Source organism: Lygodium microphyllum, chromosome 10, assembly GCF_053477565.2.
Source record: "Lygodium microphyllum isolate KBCC chromosome 10, Lygodium_microphyllum_v1.1.10, whole genome shotgun sequence".
Lineage (NCBI taxonomy): Eukaryota > Viridiplantae > Streptophyta > Polypodiopsida > Schizaeales > Lygodiaceae > Lygodium > Lygodium microphyllum.
Genome location: NC_141144.1, coordinates 1315943 through 1342463, shown reverse-complemented (window position 1 = coordinate 1342463; position 26521 = coordinate 1315943). Strand labels below are relative to the sequence as shown.

The following is a 26521-nucleotide window of genomic DNA, read 5'->3' as shown; positions in this document are numbered from 1 at the left end:
CCTGTTCAACTCGGCTAAGACCTCTGCAACCTCCTCTGTAATCCAATCCACCCTGGCCAAGTCCCTAGTCCAAAGCTGCTCAATCTGCCTCCTCACCTCCTCCTTCCTGTAGATCGAGTAAGGAATCGTGTGTCAAGGGCTGAAGCGGGAGCATCAGGTGTGAGGAGAACCGCGGAGTGATCAGACAAGCGAGAGCACCCCCACTCTCCCATATAAAACCGGTCCAACCACTCCAAAAGAGCTCCACCCAGCCGCCTGTATCCCTAAGAGAAGTCCAACGACCTCTCCCTCCTGTGAAAATTTGGGTCCCACCAAGCATCACGTGCTCCTACTGTGAGGAGGAAGATCTCCCATGCCTCCTGCTCCTCCCTTGCCATACCCTGATAATCTCTACCTCTGCCCTGCTTGTCCTCTAAGGTCTCCAGGTTGTTGAAGTCTCCTACAATAATCCAAGAGTCCACCCCTAGAAGTCCTGCTGCAATCTCCATCCAGAAATTGTTGCGTGCCCTAACCTCAATAGAAGCATAAACATTGAGGACTCCAAGGCATGAGTCCCCTAAATTCATTCTGATCCATAGGACCCTCCTTGCCACAATCGTCATGTGATCTCGCACATGGGCGATAAGGCTCGGGCCAATAGAGGTGCATACGCCTCCAGTCCTCCCGTGGGCATCAATGGAGTACTCCCAATAGGTGTGTGAGCTGCCTAGAAGTATCTTCCCTACCCGATGGGCCTGGGAGGAGATGAGCTTATGCTCCTGAAGAAGTAAGATGTCGATCCATCTGGCAAGGGAAGGCTATAGCTCCTGCCAAACAATCAATTTCTTGGAACCACGTATCCCACTGTAGTGGAGGCTATTTACGTTCCAAGATACTAGGTGTAGACTCATGGAGAAACCCGCGACTAACCAAACAGGCATCTGTTCGGTGTGGAAGCTACTTATGAAAAAGAAGAGCTATGAGGGCATGCGAATGCACTTGGCCGCAGGCCTGGAGGGTGAACTCCATTCCCCCATGGTGGCTCTCGGACGGACCATGGGGGTGATAGATGCTCCAGCAGTACCACTAGGGCATCTATCAGCCAGGCTAAGAGGCGCGACTCTATGCACTGGTAGAAGCGGGCAGCCTGTGCAAAGGGCCACTCGATCACATCCATCGGTAAGCTCCACTAGGTAGGGGCTCGAAAAATAATGCTCAAATGTGGAACCTCAGCTCCAGCCCTCAGCTCCAACCCACCAGTTAATGTCCATCATGCACCTTGCCCACTACTAGGAAAAGAGTGCTAGCCCTCCTTCACCCATCCACTGGAAGATGTGGTCAGCAACCTCGCCTCTCACTTCCTCCTCTATCTGTGTCATTGTCCAATCTCTTAAATGAGAGGTTTGAAAGAAGCATAGTTTGGTCTATCCGGTGGTGCTAGTAAATGGACCTTGCCGCTCCTTCACTTGCGGACCACGAAGATCCCCACCTCTAGAGATGGTGGAAACTCTCCGCGCTCCATAACTCTCAAATAGGACCACAAACCACTGCAGAAAAACTCTTGTTGGAGCAACTGCACCTGTCAGGAAAAGTGTGACGGGCGGCTCGGCCAAATGAGCTAGTGGCTGTGTGGGGAGGGGGGGGCCAAGTGGACTGCTAGTGAGAAGATATGGGCGTATAAGGCTCGTCACTCCCTGTGGAAAGGGGGGGGATGGGTGGGGGGGAGAACACATGTACTAGGTGAGGATCAAGGGGGCTGATCGGCGAGGGAGATGGTGGGGAAGAGGAAGAGTGAGGGATGGTGGGGCGATTGGAAGTATAAGGCGAGTGTGGGGGGGGCAAGTGGCCCCCGAACGGGGGTGTTGGGGATAGGGTTGGGGGGCAATCCATGAGGAGGGGGTGGGCATAGGGGCTGGGGAATCTCGAGTGGGGTGGGCTATGATGCCTTAGTGGGTGGTGGGGGTGGAGGCATGTGATCCTGTTGGGTGGTGGGATGAGCGGGGCTGCTGCGGGATGCTCTAATCGGGGCTCGCCGCCCGCCCTCCTGCTCTTTGCTGCCATGGCTGTGTCTGAAGGACTAGCTGAGGACCCCCCTACCGTCTCCCTCTCTGTCATCACTACACCCATGTAAAGCCGTCAGCATCCACCTACAGGTCTGCCGGCTAAGCCGCCTTGGCTCCGAAACACGTGCAATTTGAAAGTCATGGCATCGCAGGCACTAACCAAGCTACCTTGTCACAATAATCTGCTGCTTGAAAGAGTGTCTGGCTGTCTCAATCTCAAGAAACTTAGGTATGTTCTTTGTATCTTTCACAGCCACCCGTACCTTCGGGACTCCTGCAGCTCTCACTGCATCCGCGAAGGAGAGAGGAAGAACTACGCCGAAAATCCGTCCAAAGTACTCTACTAACTCACGATACTCTACTGCCAGTCTAGGGAACAGAAGGGCGACTGGGTATTTAGGAAACCTGTTGTGGAGTGCGAATTCCTCCACTTTGAAGCCACTATACCAGGGGACCATGTAGATGACCCCCTTCGTGGAGGCATAAGGTGAGCTATCCACTAGCTCACGGGCTGCATCCACGGAGCCGAGTCGAACCATGAAGATCCCCTGACCCATGAGAACTGCCTCCGCAATCTGCGCTATGCCAATGCGTAGCATGGAGTAAAGTCAATCCAGAAGCTAGGCCCTAGATGGAGTGTCCTACGACCTATTCAAGGATTGTTGTTTCTTTCAGTTCTAGCTCTGTGGCACAAACCGAACGGAGCTGTTCCTCGTAAAGGACGATGCGCAAGGTGTTTGACTAGGGGGCACTCGCAAAGTCCACCGGCATCTAACCAAAGGTTTCCATTGCGCGTCACTGCTAAGCGCTTACCGAGCTAGCTACTGTGATACCAGAGGGCATGTTGTTGTAGACGGAGCACGCAATGATTGCTAGTGTTATCACATCTCCACAGATGCAAGCAACCCCTGCTAAACTTGGCAAGGAGAAGCAATCAACGAAGCAAACGAACGTGCAGCATAGGATGAAGGCACAGGAGCAGGTCGACTAGGAAGTTCTTTTCGTGCGTGAGACAGAGGACAAAGCCGCCACAGCAGGTCGATGGTGGACGATTGTTGACGCAGGGGCGGAGCCTAGGGAGACGCGCACGCAATAGCACAAACGCAATCGGGCTGTCACGAGCAGGGCAAGCACAGACCGTGCACGCGCGAGCGAGGCTCCGTCAAACTAGTTAACACCAACTTCTCAATTTATACTGAATAAATTTGTAATCAATTCATCTTAAGCACTTTGATTTCAATGCAAAAACATATCATATGCCCAATCTCCCAGGTCTAAGATTTCTACTTGGTAAGAAAGCTCACCCTATAAGACCTAGTGCTCCTTCATGTACTATGACAAATTTGGTAAATGTTTTTGGTGAGATACAACAGTGGAAACTTTTGAGCCAAGGCAAAGCTATCCTTCCCTAAACCTAACTAAGAGGTTAGAATTTGCCAATTTTGGGCAATACCTAATGAATAAGCATGTGGTGTAGACACAACTAAGTTAGAAAGTTGCATCACTACCCCTAGAGTCGTTCTGAATCTAGTTCATTAAAGTATAGGCCTAACTTCCTTTGGACCTATTGTACTTTCATTCGTTCATTTCAACACTTGCAACTTTCTAGTGTGGGACTATTGCCCACTTGTCTGAATTATCTTGTATTCACTCTCTCTAACTCCCGTATTCAATAGTTGGTATCAAAGCTCAACCTAGTTTCATGTGGTGCGAAGTGGACTCAGGAGGGGTCAGCTTCTCAAACAACGACGACTATGTCTAGCACTACAACTACTATTATGTAGACGCTCACCTAGCACCCTCCCTAGTATTGGTCCTTTTGTGACCATCTCACGTGTGGTCTAATCTCATCACTGCTCAACTAGTGCCACTGACTTGAGGTTTGTGTTGCCGCCAACTCAGTTCAGCCTGCTAGTTGCTAGTTTCAAAGAATGATGAGCTGCTGAAGCTATTCTCTGCCTCCAATCCAGCCAGAGCCACTAGAGCCACCTGCTAGCCATATATCTGCCACCCTGCTTCTACTCTCAAAATACACTTGTGCCAAGTTCGCCAATCCTCACCTCTCCCATTGTCATGAGAACATGTATTTTTGAAACCTCACTTAATATGTGGATTAATTTTTAATCACGTGGTTAAGTAAATGTTGCACATGTGAGGTGTAACTGGGGTTAGAGTAAATTTACGAGTCCGAGACCCAAGAAAATCATAGGATGTCAAAGGATCTGGTGCCAGTTGTTGACCTAGGTCATTCATTTGACCATAAGTGTCAGTTGGTGACACTAGAGAAGTGGTGTTTAATGGTACCTAACACCAATCTGATGGTCAAAGATGACGCAGAGACACTCCGGAATAGAAGTTGCCAAGCCAATTTAATTATTGGCCAATCACATTATTTTTCAGGGTACCGAAATAATTATTAGATTAATTTTCAGTATTTAAAGACTCAAAATTAATATTTAATTATGGTTAATGCTGAAAAAACCATTTGGGAAGGCTATCACTTGTCAAAAATGGCCATGCAAGACTGAAAAACGTCTTTAGAGGCTGGAGAGATGCATTTTTAGTGTATTCAACCTGCAAGAGAAAGGGAGGAGATGCTCCTGGTCTGATTTGCAGCCATTGGAGGACCTTTTGAGGCAGCCAAGGGCAGGAGAAAACCAATCAACAGCAAATGACAGCATATACAAGCTATTTAGATAAGGTAGCACTAGTAAATGACTAATTTTCTTCAATTCTTTGCATCTACAAGCTGTTGTGATAGGACAACAAGCTGCATTTGATTGATTTTCAGTCATTCTTCGCGACAACACTCTGAATTTTCTCTCTCTACAGCTTTCTCTCCCATCTCCCAATCATTTCACAGCCTTGCTCTAAAGATCTCAGCATTTAGATCCTTGGAGGCTGAGAAATTGCAAATTTCTCTACTGTAAACCCTAACTTACAGCAGAAATTAGGGTTTAGCAATAGCCTCGAGAAGCATGTCAAAAATTAAAATCTCCAAGACTTGGATTTTTCAGGGCTAAAGGTGAATTTCAATTAAATTCAGGTAGAGGACTTGCCAGCCATTGAATTTGGGGCTTTTCAATCTCCATCAAAGCGGATGAAGGCCAATTAAGTGTCCAAATCAAGGGGCAAATCAAATTGAAGGCTTACTGGTCACTTTGGACAACAAGGAGAGTTTGGATTGCGAAGGGGATCAGGAGAATCCCATTGTAAATCAACTTTTTCTTCAATAAAGCTAAAGAAATGCCGAAAGGGGCGCCAATTTTGGGGCCAATTGGGTGTGCATTGTCCAAGATCAGTAGGTAAGTTTGTATTTTTTTCAGAATTGCATTTATTGTTTACTATTGTAATTAAGTTGTAATCAGGGATTTACCACCCATCCATGGAAGGAAGGCTGGTTTCATGGTTCCGTTGCCGGGATACCATCAAATCTTTTGAATTGGTGGGCCCGTGGTACTTGATTGCAACTTGGGACTATTGCATTATTGCTGAAATTATTCTCAACAGTGAATTACAACAAGCATGTCTTCACATGGTGATACGGGATCAAGTGGAGAGAATGCATGGTCAATCACATGGAGAAGTGGGAAACGCAATGATTGATGTTGGGCATGGTTCTCAACATGGACAGCATGCTGAAAATGTGGGAAATGACCCAAATGTTGGCACTTCAATGCATAAAGAGGCTGATGACCAGCAAGGGGCTGAAGAATTTGATGATAGCTTCAAGGATCGAATGCATACAGCAGCAAATATTTTTGCTGAATTGGCAAAGGATCCCCGGTCTACTTGATTCTTGAATGCCCCAAAGAAGGATAGCAAAGGCAAAGAGAAGAAGGCACCTTCTACAACTTCAGGACAGCCACAAGAACCGAAGGAAATGCCTAAGTCTTCTTTAGAAGAGCCCAAAAATTCCTAATGAGCACAAATAGTTGGTATCCATGGGGCAGCAAGTGCAAATGCATGGCCAACTTGGTAATGCCAATCCATGGGAACATGGGCAGCAAGGCAATTATGCACATGCAAGCATGGGATAGCAAGGATACTTTGGTGGTGGTACCATTTTTCATGCTATGATTGGACACGCACCGCATATGGGAATGTATGGCACAAATCCCTATGGTATGCAGCAGCCAATGCATGGCTCACAACACCCGATGTATCCAGGTAATGCAAGTGGAATGCCTAACCCCATGTGGAAAGCCAATTCCACAGTGTTAGATCTTTTGAGGTGCTATGTTTCAGATCACAAGACACAGTAGGAGTAGTATTTGCCCTTGGTTGAGTTTGCGTACAACAACACAATGCATAGTTCTATGGGCAAAGCTCTATTTGAGGTGGTAGAGGATGGTAAAAAAGTAACCCCTATTTGGCACACAAAAGATAAGATCTTTGAGTTTAATCACTGTGGAAAGCATGGATGTAGCTTATCAGAAGATTAAGACCCTTCAAAGATCACAAGATAAGCAAAAGAGAGCAACTGATCGTCATAGGTGTGCTTTGCACTTTGCAAAGGGCGATTATGTATTGCTGCAATTTAAAGAGGCACAGCTGAAAAAGATGAAGGGCAAAGAGCGATTGTATCCAAAGCTGTCTATGAGATACTATGGGCCATTTCAAGTGTTGGAGAGGATCAATGATGCATGCTATAGACTGAAATTGCCTCCACACTGGCGGATACACAATGCCTTTCATGTGAGCTTGCTTAGACCTTTTCATGGAGATGTCCCAAAGGATGTATCTGCTGAAATTCAAACGCAAGTTGAAGAGCTCAATGAAATACTAGTACCAGAGGAGATTTTGGCACACAGAGAGGAAGATCAAGGGTAAGGGTTCCAAAAGGTGCTTGGTGAAGTTTCAGAATTATTCACCAATAGATACCAAATGGATGAAGGATAACTTGGCAGACCATCCTTAGTTGTTCCAGCTTTACCTTGATGCTTTTCAGTTAGAGCCGCAACTTTACTTCGGGCTTAATCAAGTTTAACAGAGCAGTATTACCTGATGCTTATGAGGGAGCTAGCACCTCCGCTCCTTAGTAATGGACAGCTCTAGAAGTAGTGGATCTCGAATGTATTCAGCATACATTCAAGGTATTGTAGCTGAACAGTATGTTTGCCAGGGGATCACTATTCACTGTACCAGTCACTATGTTTGGTATGCAGATCGGTATGGTTTTCACTATAGCTCTGAAACTGTACATTTACATCAATCATGCTCGGTGTGTAATCAATTATGCTTCGTATGGCATTGGTTATGCTTGGTGTAGCATCAATTAATGATCATCAGGGGCTGATTATCAAATGTTAATTTTCAGTGTATGATCATTAATATTCAGTGGTATTCAGCTCAGTTTTTGATAAGCTTGAGAACCGTTTATGGTCACTTTTTGGATCAGTTTTTGGATTGATTGCAGATCAGTTTTTGCAGTGAGTTTGTGATCAGTTTGGGGTCACATTTGCAGCAGTAAGCGATTAGTTCTCAGATCAGTAAGTGATCAGTTTATGATCACATTATGCTCAGTTTTCAATGGTTTACATCTAGTTCTATGGAAATAGCATATATTATGATACCATTGATGTTTTAGCCATGGTTTATGCTTGGTTATGCTATGCTACGGTTTGCTTTTACAAAATAAGTTGAGCTCATGAGAAATGGACATGTCACATGATAATCTGGCAATGTTTTTGAGATTCTTTGTGAGTCTTATGTTATGTTATGTTGGCTGGTAATTTTCAGCATATGTTGGGCATATGGAATGGTTGAACACCAGTGCGCAATCTTGTGTTGACTATAATGCCCTATGGAAAATTCTAGTAGTCTAGTATTTTGCTTTTGATACATTTGGCAGTGCAATCAAGGACGATTACAAGGATTTCAAGGGGGAGAGCTGTCATGAGGGCATGTATTTTGGAAACCTCACTTAACACGTGGATTAATTTTTAATCACATGGTTAAGTAAATGTTGCACATGTGAGATGTAACTGGGATTAGAGTAAATTTACGAGCGCGAGACCCAAGAAAATCACGGGATGTTAAAGGCAAAAGTTGCTATAAGTTATGCCGCACATGTACTTCAAGGTATCTAGTGCCAGTTGTTGGCCTAGGTCGTTCATTTGGCCATAAGTATCAGTGGCGTTTAATGATACCTAATGCCAATCTGATGGTCAAAGATGACACAAAGACACTCGAAAATGGAAGTTGCCTAGCCAATTTAATTATTGGCTAGTCAGATTATTTTTCAGGGCACCGAAATAATTATTAGATTAATTTTCAGTATTTATAGACTGAAATTTAATATTTAATTATGGTTAATGCTGGAAAAACCATTTGAAAAGGCTGCCACTTCTCAAAAATGGTCATGCAAGACTGAAAAACGTCTTTAGAGGCTGGAGAGAGGCACTTTTAGTGTATTCAGCTTGCAAGAGAGAGAGGAGATGCTACTGGTCTAATTTGCAACCATTGGAGAACCTTTTGAGATAGTCAGGAGCAAGAGAAGACCAATCAATAACAAGTGACAGTATCTATAGGCTATTGAGACAGAGCAGCAGTAGTAAATGACTGAGTTTCTTCAATTCTTTGTATCTACAAGCTGTTGTGGCAAGGCAGCACCTACATTTGACTGATTTTCGATCATTCTTCGCGACAAAACTCTAAATTTTCTCTCTCTACGTCTCAACCATTTCACAGCCTTGCTCCGAAGATCTTAGCATTTAGACCCTTGGAGGCTGAGAAATTGCAAATTTCTTTGTTGTAAACCCTAATTTACACAACAGAAATTAGGGTTTAGCAGTAGCCTCAAGAAGCGTGCCAAAAATTGGAAGCTCCAAGACTTGGATTTTTCAAGGCTGAAGGTGAATTTCAACTAAATTCAGGTGGAGGACTAACCAGCCATTGAATTTGGGACTTTTCCATCTCCATCAAACCGGGTGAAGGCCAGTTAAGTGCCCGAATCGAGAGGCAAATCAAATTGAAGACTTGCTAGTCACTTTGGACAGCAAGGGGAGTTTGGATTGCGAAAGGGATCAGAAGAATCCCATTGTAAATCAACTTTTTCTTCAATAAAGCTAAAGAAATACCGAAAGGGGCACCAATTTTGGGGCTAATCGGGTGTACATTATCCAAGATCAGTAGGTAAGTTTGTATTTTTTTCAGATTTTTATTTATTGTTTGCTACTGTAATTAAGTTGTAATCAGGGATTTACCACCCATCCACGGAAGGAAGGCTGGTTTCACCCGTCGTGCAACCTAGGGTTTGATGCCATTGCCAATTGTAAACGTGTTGTCAAGGTACCCTCCAACACCACTAGCCTATTCCTTTTCTCAGCTTGCCACTCAACTACTTGTCCAATGTTGCCTGAGCTCTGCCCATCACTCTCAACCCATCTCGAACCGTCTAGCACATCTTCAATGCATTCGGCATCTTTGTGGACATTCCAGGACTCAAAAGGGGCTTTTGCACAATTCAAGGTTCTTTGTACACATCATCACCGAAAACACCAACATTGTGCACTTTCATCCACATTTGCATAAGAGATTTGAGGCCTTCACTGAAATCGACTCTGATTTGTGATGAAATTTTGGGATTTGTCACCAACACTGATAATCAACTGAAAGTATTTCAAATTTCTGCAATTTCTCAAAATTTTGGTTGAAAATTTGGGGGTTTTCACTTTTGTGCCTTCAAAGGCATACTACACGTGGTAGTACAGTATTAAATTGCTGTTTTGATGAGTTTAGGCATGGATATTGAAGCACTGATAGCCAATGTTTGGCTGCATAGCAATGATTCCGCACTCGACAGTTTTGGTACAGCAAGTGTACTTGTTTGCAATGTGCATTGGATCCCATAGAGGATTTTATTGATTTTACGCCTCTTCTCTATTGGAAGTTTTGTTTACAACTTCCATTCAGTTTTTTATTTGGCAATGGTAGGGAATAATAATGATGTTCTTGGCATCCTCAGTACTGAGGACAAAATTGGATGGTATAAATTACTCCCTTTGGAGTTTCATGATTCAAAACCTCCTAGCCAAGAATCTTTGGGACTATGTCACAAGTGAGCAGTTTGGCCCACAAGATTTGCTCATCGAACACCTCCCCAGCAAGGGAGAGGTAGAGAATGGCCTAGAACTGCCCCCATTTTTTTGTTTTTGTTTTTTGAGCCGGGTGCCTAACCAAGCTCAAAGGCAAAACCCTGTGCCACTAGCTTATTTATTCGCTACTTCCTTCAAAAACATGTTCCTTGGAAGACTCCGTTTATCCTCTGAACTACTCCCATTGTTGTTATACCGAGTAAAGGAGATGGAATTCTCACAATGCACAAGTTGTCTTTGATACCTCTATCAGTGAAAAGAACTATCATACCTCTCATCCAATCTTGCAAAACCTCATATTCAGCTTGGAATGTCCTCAAGCATATGTTTGTAACCAAGAATGAGGCCCGCATCTCCTTCTTGCAAAGAGAGTTGGCCAGTAATCACATGAATGAGGGTGATTCTATGACAGATCACATCACATTCATTTTGGATTTGCGTAAGCAACTACTCAACATTGATGATGTGATTCAAGATGGTGAGGTGGTGAACATCACTTTGAACTCTCTTCCAAAGTTGTACCTTGGTTTCCACACTTCATTAGATTTATCAATGAGAGGGGTAGTTCAGCCTCTCACATCCATAGATGAATGGCTTGTTGTTTCAAGAGAAGCAAACTCAAGAGACTATGGTTCTATATTTAGGTGATTCAAACATTCTTTCTAGGTATAAAGGCAAAATGGAAAGGAAAACAAAATGCAAATCAACCTAAGGCTGATGTTGGGCAACATTCCAACAAGGACAACAATGATGCAAATAAGTCAAACAAGGGCAAGTGCCACTCTTGCAAAAACCCAGGTCATTACATTAGGGAATGCAAAAAAAGGGCTTGCAAAAGAAAAGAAAAAGGACTCCAATATGACTATCCAAGTGACATCACATACCCCATAATTGATAGTGATGTTTCAGCCAACCTCATGGAGGAAGACTATGCTTTTCTTACATGCAATTATGACTCTTCTATGAATGGGTCAGCCTTTAATGCATCAACAAAGACACATAGAAAGCTTGGTATTTTGGCAGTGGTGTATCATGTCATATCACTTCTAGGAAGTGTTTGTTTTCTTCTATGCATTCAACCCCTTCTAGCAAGAAGATATCTTGTGCAAACACTTGTTCTCATGCAATTCATGGCATTGGTGAGATGCTGATTATAGCAATAAATGCCATAGATTTCCAATTTTTGGATGTTTTAATGTGTTAGGGATTACAAAGAACTTGCTTTCAAAGTCTACCTCCAATAAAAGTAGATTTCACGTCGTCTTTAAGGATGACAAATGCATTGTGCGTGACAAAGACCTTGATTATGCATTGAGGCTTTCTAGCACTATGTACAAAGGTCTCTTTCTTTTGGGTGATTATGCGAAGAGATCAAACAATGCATTTTTCAGTTGCTACACTCACTCTTGCAATGAAAATTCCAAAGTTATGCATCACTAGATAAGGGCACATGGACTTTGGTAGTCTTACAACTCTCCAAAGGTCTTTGATAGTTGGTGCTTTGCCTTTGTCTACTAGAGATACTCCAATTCTCCATGCTTGTGAGGATTACATTCTTTCCAAAATGTATCAGTTTTCCTTTAACATGGATAGTGCAATGTTTGCTGTCCAAAAATTATAGCTTTACACAATGATGTATGTGGTGCCTATGAGAGTGCACAACGAAAGAGGAACACAAACACGAAGAGAAAAGGAGAAGAGAAAGACATCAGGAATAGCATACAAATCTACACTAAATCTGGAAAGAATGTTGAACACAACGATGGACTAATCAATCCCTACATACAGCCCAAAGCATCAATGAGGACACTAGATTAGGCTAAAGATAATGCTTGCATCACCGGAGACCGAGATGGAGATGGAGATGGAGACGGAGTGTGCAACCTGCAAAAGACAAAAGATAATCTCCCTAAAGCAAGTTGGCTGCTATTTGTAGCAAAAAACCAGCCAATCTAGCCAACTAGCAAAAAGAGCCCCAAAAAAATAGTAATCAGCCTACTAAAAAGCTAGACGACCAACACTATTGGTGGCGAAAATGCTGACGTGGCACTATTTGGGTTTATTGCTGATGCACAAGTTGTGTGGCCTCTAGCAATACATGTGGAATGGCTACAAATACTATGCATACACCTGATACAAACTAGGGAAAGAAATGAACACCAAACTAAATAGAAAATATAATCAAAGCTCCAATGTCTCCATGAGACTCTGATGGAGCTCACAACTAGGAGACGACATAATGGCAAGCTAACACCGCCTCTTAGATCTTGGGAGGGTCTTTACCCAACAACCTCATGTGATGAAGCACAGAAGCCTATTGAAGAGGCCTCATAAAGAGATCTATTGCATTGTCCTCCGTGGGATGATACGTCACCACTAACTTAGAATCCATGATTTGCTCCAAAACAAAGTGGTTCTAAACCTTTATGTGCTTCATACAAACATGAAACACAAGCTTTTTCACCAAAGCTAAGGCACTTTGGTTATCCACGTGCAACACTGTGGATCCTGTCTATGGAAAGTCAATCTCTACCAATAAGGAACAGAGCCAACAAACTGCCTCTTGAGCTATAGAACAAATAGAATGGTACTCAACCTCCATAGAAGATAAAACCATAGTAGGCTACTTCTTATTGCTCCATGAGATAGCTCTCGATTCAAGAAGAAAGCAAAAATTATAAGCATGGGGAAGAACGTGAGAATGACAATACTTTGAACTTAACCAACTCAATCAATTATCGCCATGAAAATTAGAAGAGAGAGAGAGAGAGAGAGAGAGAGGAGTCAACACTACATTAAGAGGGGAATCGGCCCCTCCCCCTTTACAAGAATTTATTGAAACAAACCACAAGCGACGAGTGCTTGAACCACATACAAAAGGGCTGATTTGCTGCAACTCTAAACATTAGGGCTTTGAATCCTAATTTCTACAAACTCTGGGTAGCAAGTTGATTTTTTTTCCTTAATACTTGGATTAGATCAAACTAAGTAGAAAGTGTTTCTTGGATGAGAGAGAGATAGGAGAGTACAAAGCATGTGGCTGAAATTTCAGCATGAGAGCTTATTCCAAATGAAGAGAGAGACCTCTACTATATAGGTGTGGAGCTTAGGTGCTCAAAAGTGAAAAGTAGAGGTTACAAATAACAAGCATTTGCTAAAAATGACAAGTGTAAGAATACTTCTCTTCGAAATGACATATTATGAAAGATGCGGATCTAGAGCATGGCAGATACTATGGCGGATGAAAGATGAAGACCAAACTCATGATGACATAGACAAGTAGACAAACTATTACACAAGTGAATTAGGTTCCAAGATGGCAGCTTGGACTCATAAACACAATCTTGTGTAGGACTAACAAAGACAAGACACTTAATTGAAAGTACAAAGCGTCATGACATTGTATTCATTCCATATATAAAGTGGTAGTCAAGTACAATGCTTTATAGTTGTTGGATGGTAGCAGTTTTCGCTCTTTGTACATATGGGATTCTTGCAGCCTACATATCCTAAGCCCCAAATTGCCTCATACAAAGAGGCCACAATAGGTGTGATTACAAATATCTCAATACTCCTCCTCAATCACAACTAGAAAGTACAAAGTGTGTAGAGGCTTTAGTGAAAGCAACACCTGCAAAGTGTGGGCACACCATAAACATGGCAAAACACCAGAGGCTGTCGCAAGAAAGGCTAAGTGTGGGTACCACAAACATGATGGACATCCAAATGCTGTAGCAAGGGCCTTACAAAGGCTGTAGTACAAGGCTACATGATAAGTTTACAAGCTTATGATAAAGACATTTGGGCTAGGCAATACAAGACTAAAAAAGTCAGTAAAAAATAGGATCAAGGACCGTGAGGCCCTTGCAGTTTTTAGCATTTCTTTTAACATAGATCTTCTGTTCATTGCAGATGTCAATGTAGTCCAGCTTGCTCTTTTTGATCATGTACTTATTCTTCACTTTGCTTGCAACTTCAGTGTCCACCGCTTTGCTTATATTGTTCTTTTGGTTCTTTTCTTCACGGTCTTCCTGATGTGCTTCTTCATTGACTTTGCTTGCATATGCATTAGTCTTCATATCCATGTCCCCCTCAAGCAAAGGTATCATCTTTGAGGAAACGGAAATGACTTCAAACTTTTGCACTTTCATGTCTTCAAGGTCTTCAAATGGATACATTGATGGCATTTGGATATAGGCAGCTCCATGTCTTCCTATAGATAGAGTAACATCTTCTATGTAGTGTAAATGGGCCAAAAGATACATGTTACTCTTTATGAGAAGCACCCACTTAAAAATCTTCATGTTTGGCATTGAAAAACAAAAAGAGTTGAAACCTAATGTATCAAAAGACACAAATGAGGGTAATGCCAAAAAACACTATGAGAGTATCAAGAGACACTATATTTCGAAGATGATGATTCTTAAAGCTTGTTTGTTGCTTGATATTTAATGTGACCCCTTCAACTTGAGTCCTCTCCTTGCTAATGTGATGGATAAATCTAATTAGCAAATCTTAAGTCGCAATAGTTGGCTTGGCCAAATGGATTTTAGAATGTTGTAAAAAAAGAAGCTTGAAGATATGGTGTTGAAGCTACTGCTTGAGGTCTTCAAGACTTCAAAACAAATCTTCAAAATATCCCAAATCTTTGCTAAGACTCTCAAATCAGTGTGGCCTTGATTTGTTTGAGTGGTAGGGGAGAGAAAATGAAAGAAAAATAGAGCTTGAAGTTGCAATGGCTATGGAGGGTCTATCTAGGATTTCCTGGCCGACTAGTTTTTTTACTTGGCACAGCGTGTACAGACAATTAATACGTGAACCCTCTGAGTTGAAAGTAGCTTACACATAGACCTTTAATAGCCCTATGATCGTAGGTTGGATCGCGCTGTACAGAGAGAGGACGAAGCGTACGACAGTGGAGGAGGCGCAGTTCAAACAATAGCGACGAATTTCAGCAGTGCCAATGCATAGAGTACGCAAAGTCGAGTTGTAATGTATGAAGATAATGCACCTTGACCTGGGCAATAACTTCCTAGAAGAAAGTATGTTGAGATAAGGCTTGTAGGAGGAGATCAAGAAGCTCCAAGTGAGCTGGGCATAACCTGGCTATGAAGTCACACAGGGCAAAAGCTGAGAAAAAAGGCAATGTTGAGCTTGAGTCAGGGCAATGTCAAGATTCTATATGATACACAGAAGCCTTCGGAGTCAAGGAATAAATCTCCAGAAGAGAGCTTGGAGAGATATGTCCTCTACAGAAAGTTATGGAAGCTCAAAGGCAGGGATGTGCAGGCTGGCTATGGCTACCAAGGTGGAATAAGTGGAGATGAGTTGAGAGATGCGCTTATTAGTTGTGGACTTGAGCTGACCTGAGGTTAAGAGGGACTAAGAGAGCAGAGAAGGAAGTCATGCCATATCCGACTACGTTCTGATAGCGTGTAAAAGATGCGGATCTAGAGCATGATAGATGCTATGGTGGATGGAAGAAGAAAATCAAACTCATGATGACATAGACAAGTAGAGACAAACTATTACACAAGTGAATTAGGATCCAAGATGGCAGCTTAGACTCATAAACACAATCTTGTATAGGATGAAAGTACAAAGCATCATGACATTGTATTCATTTCATATATAAAGTGGTAGGCAAGTACAATGCTTTATAGTTGTTGGATAGTAGCAGTTTTCCCTCTCTGTGCATATGGGATTCCTACAGCCTGCATATCCTAAGCCTAGAACTGCCTTATATAAAGAGGCCACAGTAGATGTGATTGCAAATATCTCAAAACATATCCTATTCTAGATGCTAGATATCACTTTTCCAGAGAAAGAATATTCCAAACCTTCTACTCTAAAAATTTTCCAAGTAGTTAAGAATTTGAGATAATTGTTGAAATGCAAGGCATAGTGTACCTAGATATGGCAACTATAATGCAAAAACCCATGTACAATAATGTTGGCATGTTACCTAGAGCACAAAGTGGCATATTAGTAATGCATTTGCTAACCGCGGGGCGTTCGAGCCTCGTGGTATTAATGTTGGTCATTCAAATACGTCGAATAATGCTAGTCATGAGGAAAATGTAGCCAATGTACCATTTTTTGTACCAATGTGAAAGTTCTAACAATTTGTAAACCTAGTGGAGATTTTGGGACACGTGAAGTTTCAGGTAAAGTTTACATCTGTTGCTTGGTGAACTTTTAAGATTATTTCACCTACAAAAGGATGCAAATTAACGGAAAAGGTTGACCTACCAGATTATCCTTAATATTGTACTTTATCTTAATGTGTTTTAGTGAGAGCCTACTTTGGGTTCAAGCTCATTCAGGTTTAACAAAGCACAGCAGATTCAGAGTATTGATTGACGCTCAAGCAAGAGATTGCATCTCCACTCCCCTAGTGAGTGACAACTCAATTATATAGTGGATCTCAAATGTACTTGATTCTCCACTCCCCTAGTGACTGACAACTCAATTATATAGTGGATTTCAAATGTACTTGGTTTGCATCTAGGGTATTGAATGCTAACAATATTTCTACCATTGGGATCACCATTCAATGTACCAATTGTGAGTTGGTATGTAGATATGTATGGTTTGCACCTAGACTCTGAAACTATATATTTCCAAGCCTATTAGCAAGTATGGAGTACATGGAATGTATAGTTCGATGTGGTGTAAATCTGCAAGGCACATATAGGGCACGTGGATGGTAAGCAATGTATATTTGCAACTCTTGCAAGAGAAGTAAATCTGCCTAAGATACATGTGGTTTGCAGTTGATGTATGCTTTACACGAGTATCACGTTGGTACATTATTGCTATGAGATTATGCTCAGCTTACACATTACCTTGCCTTGGTGGTCAGAACAGTGTTGGGATTTTACATGTGGATGAATCCCTTATGGTTCTGACAGTGGTCGTGATTCATCCATGTGGATCATAGCTGGTTTAGGTCCCTGTTTAATAAGACTAGAAATGCTAACACGAAAACGTTACATATAAATGACTAACCGGTTCTATCTTGCTGCTGCTGCTGCTGCTGCTGCTGCGCCAAAGTTGCTAAGCCCATGGATTTTATCCTCCATGGTTGCTTGACCGGTAGAACGTTCGCCTGCCCATCAATCTGTCTGCCGGGAACCAGAGGAACCTCGGTCAGAGGAAGGGAGCAGGGAGAAGTACGCTTTTGGAAATGAAGCGGTGCCTTGGAGAAGGCAGTGCGAAGGAAGACGTGCATTGGTAAGGTCTAATGGCAATGATAAAAGGGCATGCAGTCCCGAGAGGAAATAAGGGGCGAGCCTCTCTCTCTCTCTCTCTCCCTGGGGGCAAAGGGGGTGAGTGCAGTGGCAACTACCTTTTGCTCCTTCGGTCACGCGTCGTATGACACGAGTTCGAGAGCGATGGTAAATAATAGCCAAGCTTTTTGTAGCAACGATGTGAAGCTTCGAATTTGGTTTGGTAAGCCTTGCAAAGCTCCCCGAATAGGCACACACATACATGAGAAATATTAGGTTTTGCAGTTGGAAAAAAGAAATAAAGCTGCACCAATAAAAGAGATAAGAGAGAGAAACACCCATCGACTCCTTTTCACCGAATTAGTAGCTAGATTTTTGTCACTACACGCATCCCCACTAAGCACATGTCAACAGTGTCATAATGGAAGGGCTTCCTCTGTTACGCCACGCCAACTCTGTGTGCTTGAGTTCAACCCATGTGGGCGTCTTGCCACCTTTTTAAAAAATATCGCGTTACAAAAAACAGTGTCATTGCAGTAATGGAAGAGGTATGTGTTGTCACATTACTCAGGCTCTTACTTTACTAGCCTCCTTACCCTAGAGTAAAGGGATCATTAAAGTGATGGCCCTTGAAAGCAAATTGCATCCCGATTCCCACCTCAATTTAGTAATAATTTCGCATAAAAGAACGAGTACTTTTAGTCACTTGAGACTATGAAAAAAACTTTTATAGATTGTACAAAAGGTTAATGTAAGTCAAATGATTGAGGATGTGACTTTTTTCATATTTTAGGTTTCATAAAATCTTGAATAATACATCATTGAATATTTGATGTCATTGGCAAAGCTAGATTGCAACAATCATTTGAGAATGAGGTAAGCAGTGCTTAAGATAAGAGGTAATCTAAACAAGGATTTTGTGGGCTCTTCAAACTAAATTAACACTCACAAAAAAACTATCAAAACCAACCAAATCTATCCAATCAAGCATTAAACCATCCATTCAACACAAAAAAAAACGACAAAAAACTACTAAAAATCTAGTCCTTTTAACCCTCAACAAATTTCAAAACCCTTGTACTAATTGATAAAAGATTAGATGTTAAGCCTATGGGCCAAACAACATGAAAATTCATTAGAAATCTTTCTTTAGTAAATTGTGCATTGCATGATGACCCCCAATGAAAACAAGAGGGTAAGAGGTCTTAGATATCTTATCCATCCATGCAAGTAATTTTTCTTTCACCTCCCAAGATGCATTGATGTACAAGGTACTATTGTCCCTAGGATAAAGTAGTTGTTTGTTACTAGTTGCCATGTTGATTACTAATTGTGAATTGCATCTACCAAAATACTTCATGTCGCAATCATAATACCCTTATTTCAGCCAACTATGTAAAAACAAGATGCAAACCACAATGTCCTACAAAAGAACACACCTGGCAATTATGATGCTTAGTACAACAAAAACTCAAAATCTCAATGACCTGCATATTAAGCCTTATTTTCCTTACTATTGAGCAAGGCCACCCTAAGGATATGGTAATTGCATTAGATGAGTAACAAGGATTGAGACATGAATCACAAGGTTACGCTCAATAGAGGCTAAAAGGACGCTACAAGAGGACTAGAAGGATTTGTCAACCTCCATTGTCCCTTATAGTTTGGCTATAGATGCAATAGCTTTTGAACACATCTTGACTTGATGCATTCTGATGTGTGGGGTCCTATGAAGACTGCATCTATGAGTGGTTGTAAGTATAATGTCTCATTCATTGATGATCATCCTTGAAAAGTATACATTTATTGTATGCATAAGCCTCGCCTATTATTCACATTAGAAATGGTGCATTGAGTATGTAAAACAAATTTTTTAGCTAATGTGTCATATGTACCAAACATAAATGAGAATTTGATTTCTATTGGTCAGATAGTGAAATAGGGATTGCATATTCGGTTCACATATGATTGTTGCAAGTATTATGTCTCCTCCATTGATGATCATACTCAAAAAGTATACATTTATTTTATGCATGAGAAAAGTGAGGTATTCAGTCACTTTAAAAGCTTTAAAGCTTTGGTTGAGAAGAACACATGGTTACATATTAAATGCCTAAGGTCTAATGGAGGGGGACAAGACTTCTCCAATGAGTTTTTTTATTTTTTGCGTAGAACTAGTATTTAACGGCAATTTACATGTAAGTACAATCCATAAAACAATAGAGTCACTAAGTGGAAAAATAAACATATTGGAGAGATAGCTCGAGCATTGATATCTGAAAGAGAATTGCCTCATTACATTGGATTGAAGCAATTTCTAATGTTATATATATTATAAATAGGACACTTATGGCTATTGTACATGGTATGACACTTGAGAATAAGTATACAAGTAAAAAGCCCATATGAAAGTACTTAGATGTATTGCTTATGTGCATATTCTTGATGAGCATAAATTAGATTCCAAAGCAAAAAATGTGTATTTCTAGGATATTCCCTTGAGCGAAGGCATACTTATGGCATAATCTTGTTGCACATGAGTTAAGAGTTAGTAGGGATATTGTCTTTAATGAAATGAGTAGTTGATATATGTGTAAGATATAATTGGGACTAAAGTGCATGAGAGTGTGGTTATGTAGAATAAGCCAAGAATCTCATAGACATTGAGTCGGCCACAGGAGTCTCTTAGGCATGGGTCTATTGATAGACCTTGAAGCAGTAGATTATGGTCATAGGTCACTTCACAAAGTGCATCATAGGTGTGAAGGAAAGGAAACCAGAAGGTTGGGGACTCATTTGTTATGACTAATGTATCATCAAGTTCCTCTTATGTTGATGTGGATTTAGAGGGTTATGAGCACTTGGATAAAGAGTTTGGGATTCGATCTATTAAGATACCTAGTCTAAGGAAGACATAGAAGGATACTAAGGCACTTGATAATGATTTAGATCTACACAAGTCAACCAAAGTAAGAAAACCCATGCAACAATTAACATATGATAGCTATGTAGTACATTACTATGCATACATGGCTAGTGTTATGTAAGATATAGAGCCCACTAGATTTGATGATGCAATGGGTAATGAGTACTTGGATAATACTATGGATGAAGAAATGGTTGTACCTCAGGTAAATGACACATGGGATTTAGTACCTTTACTATTCCAAAAGTTTTGTGTAAAATCATGGCATTGATTATAAGGAGACTTTTGCTCTAGTGGCTAAAATGGCTACTATGAGGGTTATCATATTAATGGTTGCATTAAAGGGTTGGATCATGCATTAGATGGATATTAAAAATGCCTTCTTGCACAGGGAGTTGCAAGAAGAAGTTGATGTTGAGTAGCCACTTGCTCATGTGGATGATAGTTATCATGATTGTATATGTAGACTTTAAGGTCTTATATGGGTTGGAAGCAAACACCCAAGGCATGGCATGATAGGGTTTAGAATATCTTGTTAGCATTGGATACTAAAAAGCACAAGCTAATCACTCACTTTATGTATGTGAGAGTGATGCGGATATTATAGTCATTATATATATATATATATATCATGGATGATAGTGAGACAAAGATCGACCATGTGAAGAGACTTCTCAAGGTTATTGATAAAAAGATTTATCATCTATTGTGATAACCTTAGTAGCATTCAACTAGCCAAGAACCCAATGTATCATAGGCATACCAAACACATAGAGATCATTACCATTTCATTCAAGAGTGGGTTCTAGCATGACTTGGTTTATATCAATACTACACATGATCATAATACATATATTTTCACCAAGGCATTAGGAGCTAAGAAGCTCTATTGCTTCAGAACTATGCTTGGTATATGAGCTCATGTTAAGCTCAAGGGGGGAGTGTTGAGATGTTAAGCTCTACATGAGATGGCATAGAGTATATGCATTGGTGATGTGGCAAGGCTTTACTTATTGGTATATTAGGTGAGCCACATTGAGGATATGCTAGTGATTATATAGTTGGACTATGCTTACATAGTCCACTCTTGGTTATAGCACATTCATTGTGCCAACTTATCTACCCTTAGTGGATGGTTCACACTTAGTAACCGCATGTACATATGTTGTAGTATTTTCATATTAGTCTTTCATATTGCCACTTATTTGGACATTACTTTTGTAGTTCTAGTGAGCATGTACATATTAAATCCTAGTAATAAGGAGCATTGGGAAGCAATGAAAGGTAACTTGAAGTACTTGAGTGGTACAATATATATGTGCATATGCTTTGGAAGAATTAGCATTGGTGTACTTGGATGCAAATATGCAAACTATGCAAGGAATATTGATGATAGAAAGTTAATCACAATATATATTTTTACCTTGTATGGTGGTGCAATCTCATGGATGTCTCATTTGTAAAAATGTGTGGCATTGTGTATAACTAAAGTTGAGTATATTGCATCCACAAAGGCATGCAAAGAAGCCATATGGCTTACTTACCTAGTGAGAGGACTTGGGCTCTCAGTGGAAATATTCCATTATTGTACAGTGATAGTCAAAATGTCATCACATTGGAAAAGAATTCAATGTCTCATGTGAAAGCCAAGCACATAGAAGTGAGGTATCACTTCATTCATCAAGTCCTTGAGGATAAGTGTATCAAAGGTCATAGTGATGATAACCTTGCAGACTTTCTCATCAAGATTTTGCCCTCCAAAAATTTTGCACATTGTAGGGAGTTGATGAGCATTGGGTGATGGTAATTCACATCTATTATATCTCACACATTCTCTCATTTGTCCCCCTTAAAGGAACATTTGCATGTAAGTGGGAGATTATTTGGGTAAATATCAATGTGGCCAACTGTTCATCTTGTTATTGGGGTAAAGGCACATTGGTATGTAAGTGGGAGATTGTTGTGATAAAGGCCAATGTAGCCACCCACCCATCTTTCTTTGTAACCCTAATTATATATGTACACACTCATTCCTAATTCTTTAAGTAATAAGACAATAAGGTTTTGCTCACAAAAGAGCACTTGGAGACATTAAAAATATAGCATATTCTCTCTCTCTCTCTCTCTCTCTCTCTCTCTCTCTCTCTCTCTCTCTCTCTCTGTGCAATCTCTATTCTACTTGTAGCTCCAAAAGATCATATGTATATATATATTCAAGAACATGGGGTTGCAAGATTCTATGCATGTAAGAAAGGATCTATCCACCAATACAAATAGGAAGAGTGGAGCTTGGCCATGAGAGGCACAAAATGGGAAGACCATATTATAATGCATACCATGAATATTGGCAAGGAAGGACAAAAAGGATATAAACCAAGCCATTACAACATGTCATACTCCCACAGAATGTATGAGATGTTTAAATTAGGCATTCACAAATACCAAAAGAAGAGGTCTAGAGTAGTCATTTGACATGGGGAAGGGCAAGAAGCGAGTTTTTTGAGTGAGCTTTTGAGCAAGTTTTTTTTGCAACCCCTCTATTCTTATTCCACATAGTTCACTCATTCTAGCCTTAGATGTATCCACCTCCACTTCCACTTCCACCACCACCATTGCGCTGCCGCCACCACTACCACTACTGTCGTTGCTAGCTTTACCACCATCACTACCTTTGCTACTACCTTCACTCACTCACTCACTCATATACACACACACACACTCTCTCTCTCTCTCTCTCTACATGTAAGTAGTTCATTCTCTTTGTCTCTCTCTCTCTCTCTCTCTCTCTCTTTCTTTCCTCTCACACAACACACTATGCTAATACTATGGATTGATAGAATTTGTATTATATTATATTATATTATGAAAGGTATTTCAACAAAAAATAGTTTTCTCTCTCTCTCTCTCATGTTTGCAATATAGAAACATTTGTGCAAGCACTCCAAATCGATAGAACTTGTATTACATCATTGGATTGTGATATGTGTTCCAATGAACAATTCTCTCTTTACTGATATATAGCTCTCTCTCTCTCTCTCTCACATTTGCAATACAAAAGTATTTTTGCGAGTACTCTAGGTTTGATGGAATTTGTTTTACATTGGATTATGACATGTGTCGCAACAAATAGTTCATTTTTTACTTGTAAATAGTTTTCTCTCTCTCTCTCTCTCTCTCTCTCTCATATTTACAATACAAAACAATTTCTGCAACAAGCAATCTAGATATAGATTCATATTATGGTGATCTCTGGCAAGTGTACTATTGTTTCACAAATTAACAGATAATGACAGTAAAAGATTATCATAAATTTAATCATAGCTAACCAAAGCGAGATATGTTTGTATTTTCTCAACAAAATAAAATGCATTTATTCTAATAATTAGCAAAGTCTTTGCTTTGCTGGTCACACTATGGGCGACGTTGGAAAAGTTCTTCTCTTTCCAAATATGAGATGTAAGTTTTCTTCGGTAAGCATGGGTTGATGTATAAACATATCTTTATTTGCATCCATTCCAAATACTCACTAAACATTTTTCTTTATACATGGCTCTAGCAACCTTATTAAACGTTGGTTAAAAAATAAAAACTCATTATTAAAGCTTGCACATTTTTGGATTATTTATTATAGTGGCAAAAATGGATATTGATTGGTGAAAATAAGTATAAATTCGATGCTCAATCAATATGCTTAATGTGTGTGTGTGTGTGTGTGAGAGAGAGAGAGAGAGAGAGAGAGAGAGAGAGAGAGAGAGAGAGAGAGAGAGAGAGAGAGAGAGAGAGAGAGAGAGAGAGTATCATCTTGGTCTCTCATTGTGCATTCTTTGCTAAGTTGACATCATGTTGTTGAAATATTAATATTCATAGGCTATAAAATATAGGTATACTTCTTTGAACTAATCATATATTGTGTGTGTGTACGTGTTAAGACCTCTAATATACACACATAAATACATGCACATATACATATGTATATATATTAATGAGAGAGATAGAAACAAGTTCTTAATGAGACACACACACATACACGCATGTATGCATTCATACACATACACGCGTGCATGCATGCACACACACATACACATACAGAGAACAATCAAGGTAGGTTTGTCTAGTGTATATTAGAGAACTAAAGACATAGCTTTAAAAATTATTGCTTATATAAACTCTAATCTACCTTAACTAAGTAATTCATCAATGGTTTGCCTAGTCTTTAAAATAAAAATATATATTCTAGATACTTTGAATGTAAAGAATTTAAATGGAAATATTTTAGGACTCAATGGAGAAGAGAGGGAGGAGAGAGAGATAAAAATAACTTTTGGATGAGAGAGAGCGGAGATAAAAATAATTATTAATGAGAGACAAGAAAGATGTGTCTTTTTAAAAATCATTGATAAGAGAAAAGAAAAAGAAATGTGAAAAGTAGTTTGGATAGAGAGATACTTTTTCAAATTAATGTAGAAGAGGCTCTTTGGCTTCAAATTTTCTAGCACTCCCTTTTATAATACTACCTTACACCCTCTCCTACATTAATAGCCTTGGATCTTTACACATCCACACACACACACACACACTCTCTCTCTCTCTCTCCCTCAATACTACCATATTATTTTAGACTTTTCTTACATATTAATAGCTTTGAATTTTTATCAAAACACACACACAATCTCTCTCTCTCTCATGTGGCTTAAAAAAATTCTAGCAACTCTCTCCTATAACATCACAATACTATCTTTGAACTTCTCCTTTAAAAAAAAAAACACACACACACACACTCTCTCTCTTTCTCTCTCTACTTGTGCCAGTGTGTGTGGCTCCAAAAAATTCTTTTAACTTTCTCTTACAATACTACATTTAGGCCTTTCTTATACATTAATAACTTTGGATCTTCAACACACACACACACACACACACACACTCTCTCTCTCTCTCTCTCTCTCACACACACACACACACACACACACACACACTCTCTCTCTCTCTCTCTCTCTCTCTCTCTCTCTCTCTCTCTCTCTCTCTCTCTCGTGTGACTTAAAACAATTATAGCAACTCTCTCCTATAATAATATAATACTACCTTTGGGCTTCTCTTACATTAATAACTTTGGACCTTTATCAAAATATACATACACATTCTCTCTCTCTCTCTCTCTCTCTCTCTCTCATTTTGATTATAGTTTTAATAGTATAATTTTTTAAAAAATATTTGATAAGGTCTTTATTTTTCCAAATACACAATACAAAAGACAATAGCCATTGTACGTTATGTTAATTATTAGTTTTCTATGTTAGGAGAAAAAAAATTCCCAAAATGGGATTGCTTTTTCTTCATAAGGTCCAAACTTTTCAATATAGTTCATTAAAAAAGTCTTAATTTACTATGTCTCACATTAAAAAATATCATGAATATACACATAATTTGATCTTCCTAGCTAATAATTATTTTTTATCTCTTCTCTCTCATCAAATATTATTTTAAAAATTTATTTTTATATTCTCTCTCATAAATAAATAAAGAAATAAATATATATTATATTCTCTCTCGACTCTATTGATTCCTAATGACGAGAGAGAGAGAGAGAGAGAGAGAGAGAGAGAGAGAGAGAGAGTTGCAAGAGATACAAATAATAAGAAATGAAGATAAGGGCCATACACGCACACACATACACAGACGCACATACACATGCACTACTTAATTTATTACTTAGGTAATAAATGAAGTACTAATCATTTTTTAGTTAATTACTAAATAGAAATATAAAGAGAGGAGAGAGAGAGAGAAAGACAAAAGTGAGAGAGAGAGAGAGAGAGCGAGAGAGATTATGTGACTTGCTTTGACTTTTTTTGGGTCGAAAAGGAGGTTGCTAGCAACTTATCGAGAAGAGGATTGCTTGCAACTCCTTTTTGAGATGTTTTTTTTTCACAAGTCTCCTCCATCATTTCTTTGAGGGGACTTGTGAAAAAATTTTCCGCCAAACAGGGGGTGTCGGCATGTAGGGGAGTTGTGATTCAAAGCTTTCTCTCTCTCTCTCTCTCTCTCTCTCTCTCTCTCCATGAGAAAGGGTTGCTAACAACCACCACCACCACTAGCACGGCCACCACCACCACATCTTACTATTCCCCTCCTCATTAGAGCCACAACCAATTCTCCTCTCTCTCTCCTCATATATTAGGGACCAACCACTGACATCTCACTCCCCTTCAATAACATTATCACCAC

General features: G+C 40.1%; 1 protein-coding gene across 3 annotated transcripts in view; it reads right to left on the bottom strand.

Annotated features, from left to right (window-relative positions):
* Nucleotides 1–17612, bottom strand: part of LOC148029632 (peptide deformylase 1B, chloroplastic-like) — a 34564-nt gene extending 16952 nt beyond the window's left edge. For 2 of the 3 annotated variants that reach the window (XR_015692067.1, XM_087685870.1), the window contains exon 1: nucleotides 17153–17609. Coding sequence is in view for 2 of the 3 variants with exons in the window: in XM_087685870.1 (XP_087541996.1) it covers nucleotides 17153–17375 (223 nt within the window). In the remaining variant the exon portion in view is untranslated. Of the gene's footprint in view, nucleotides 1–17152 lie in introns of all 3 variants that reach the window. The other variant, XM_087685871.1, reaches the window with a different exon arrangement.
* Between the last annotated feature and the right edge of the window lie 8909 nt (nucleotides 17613–26521).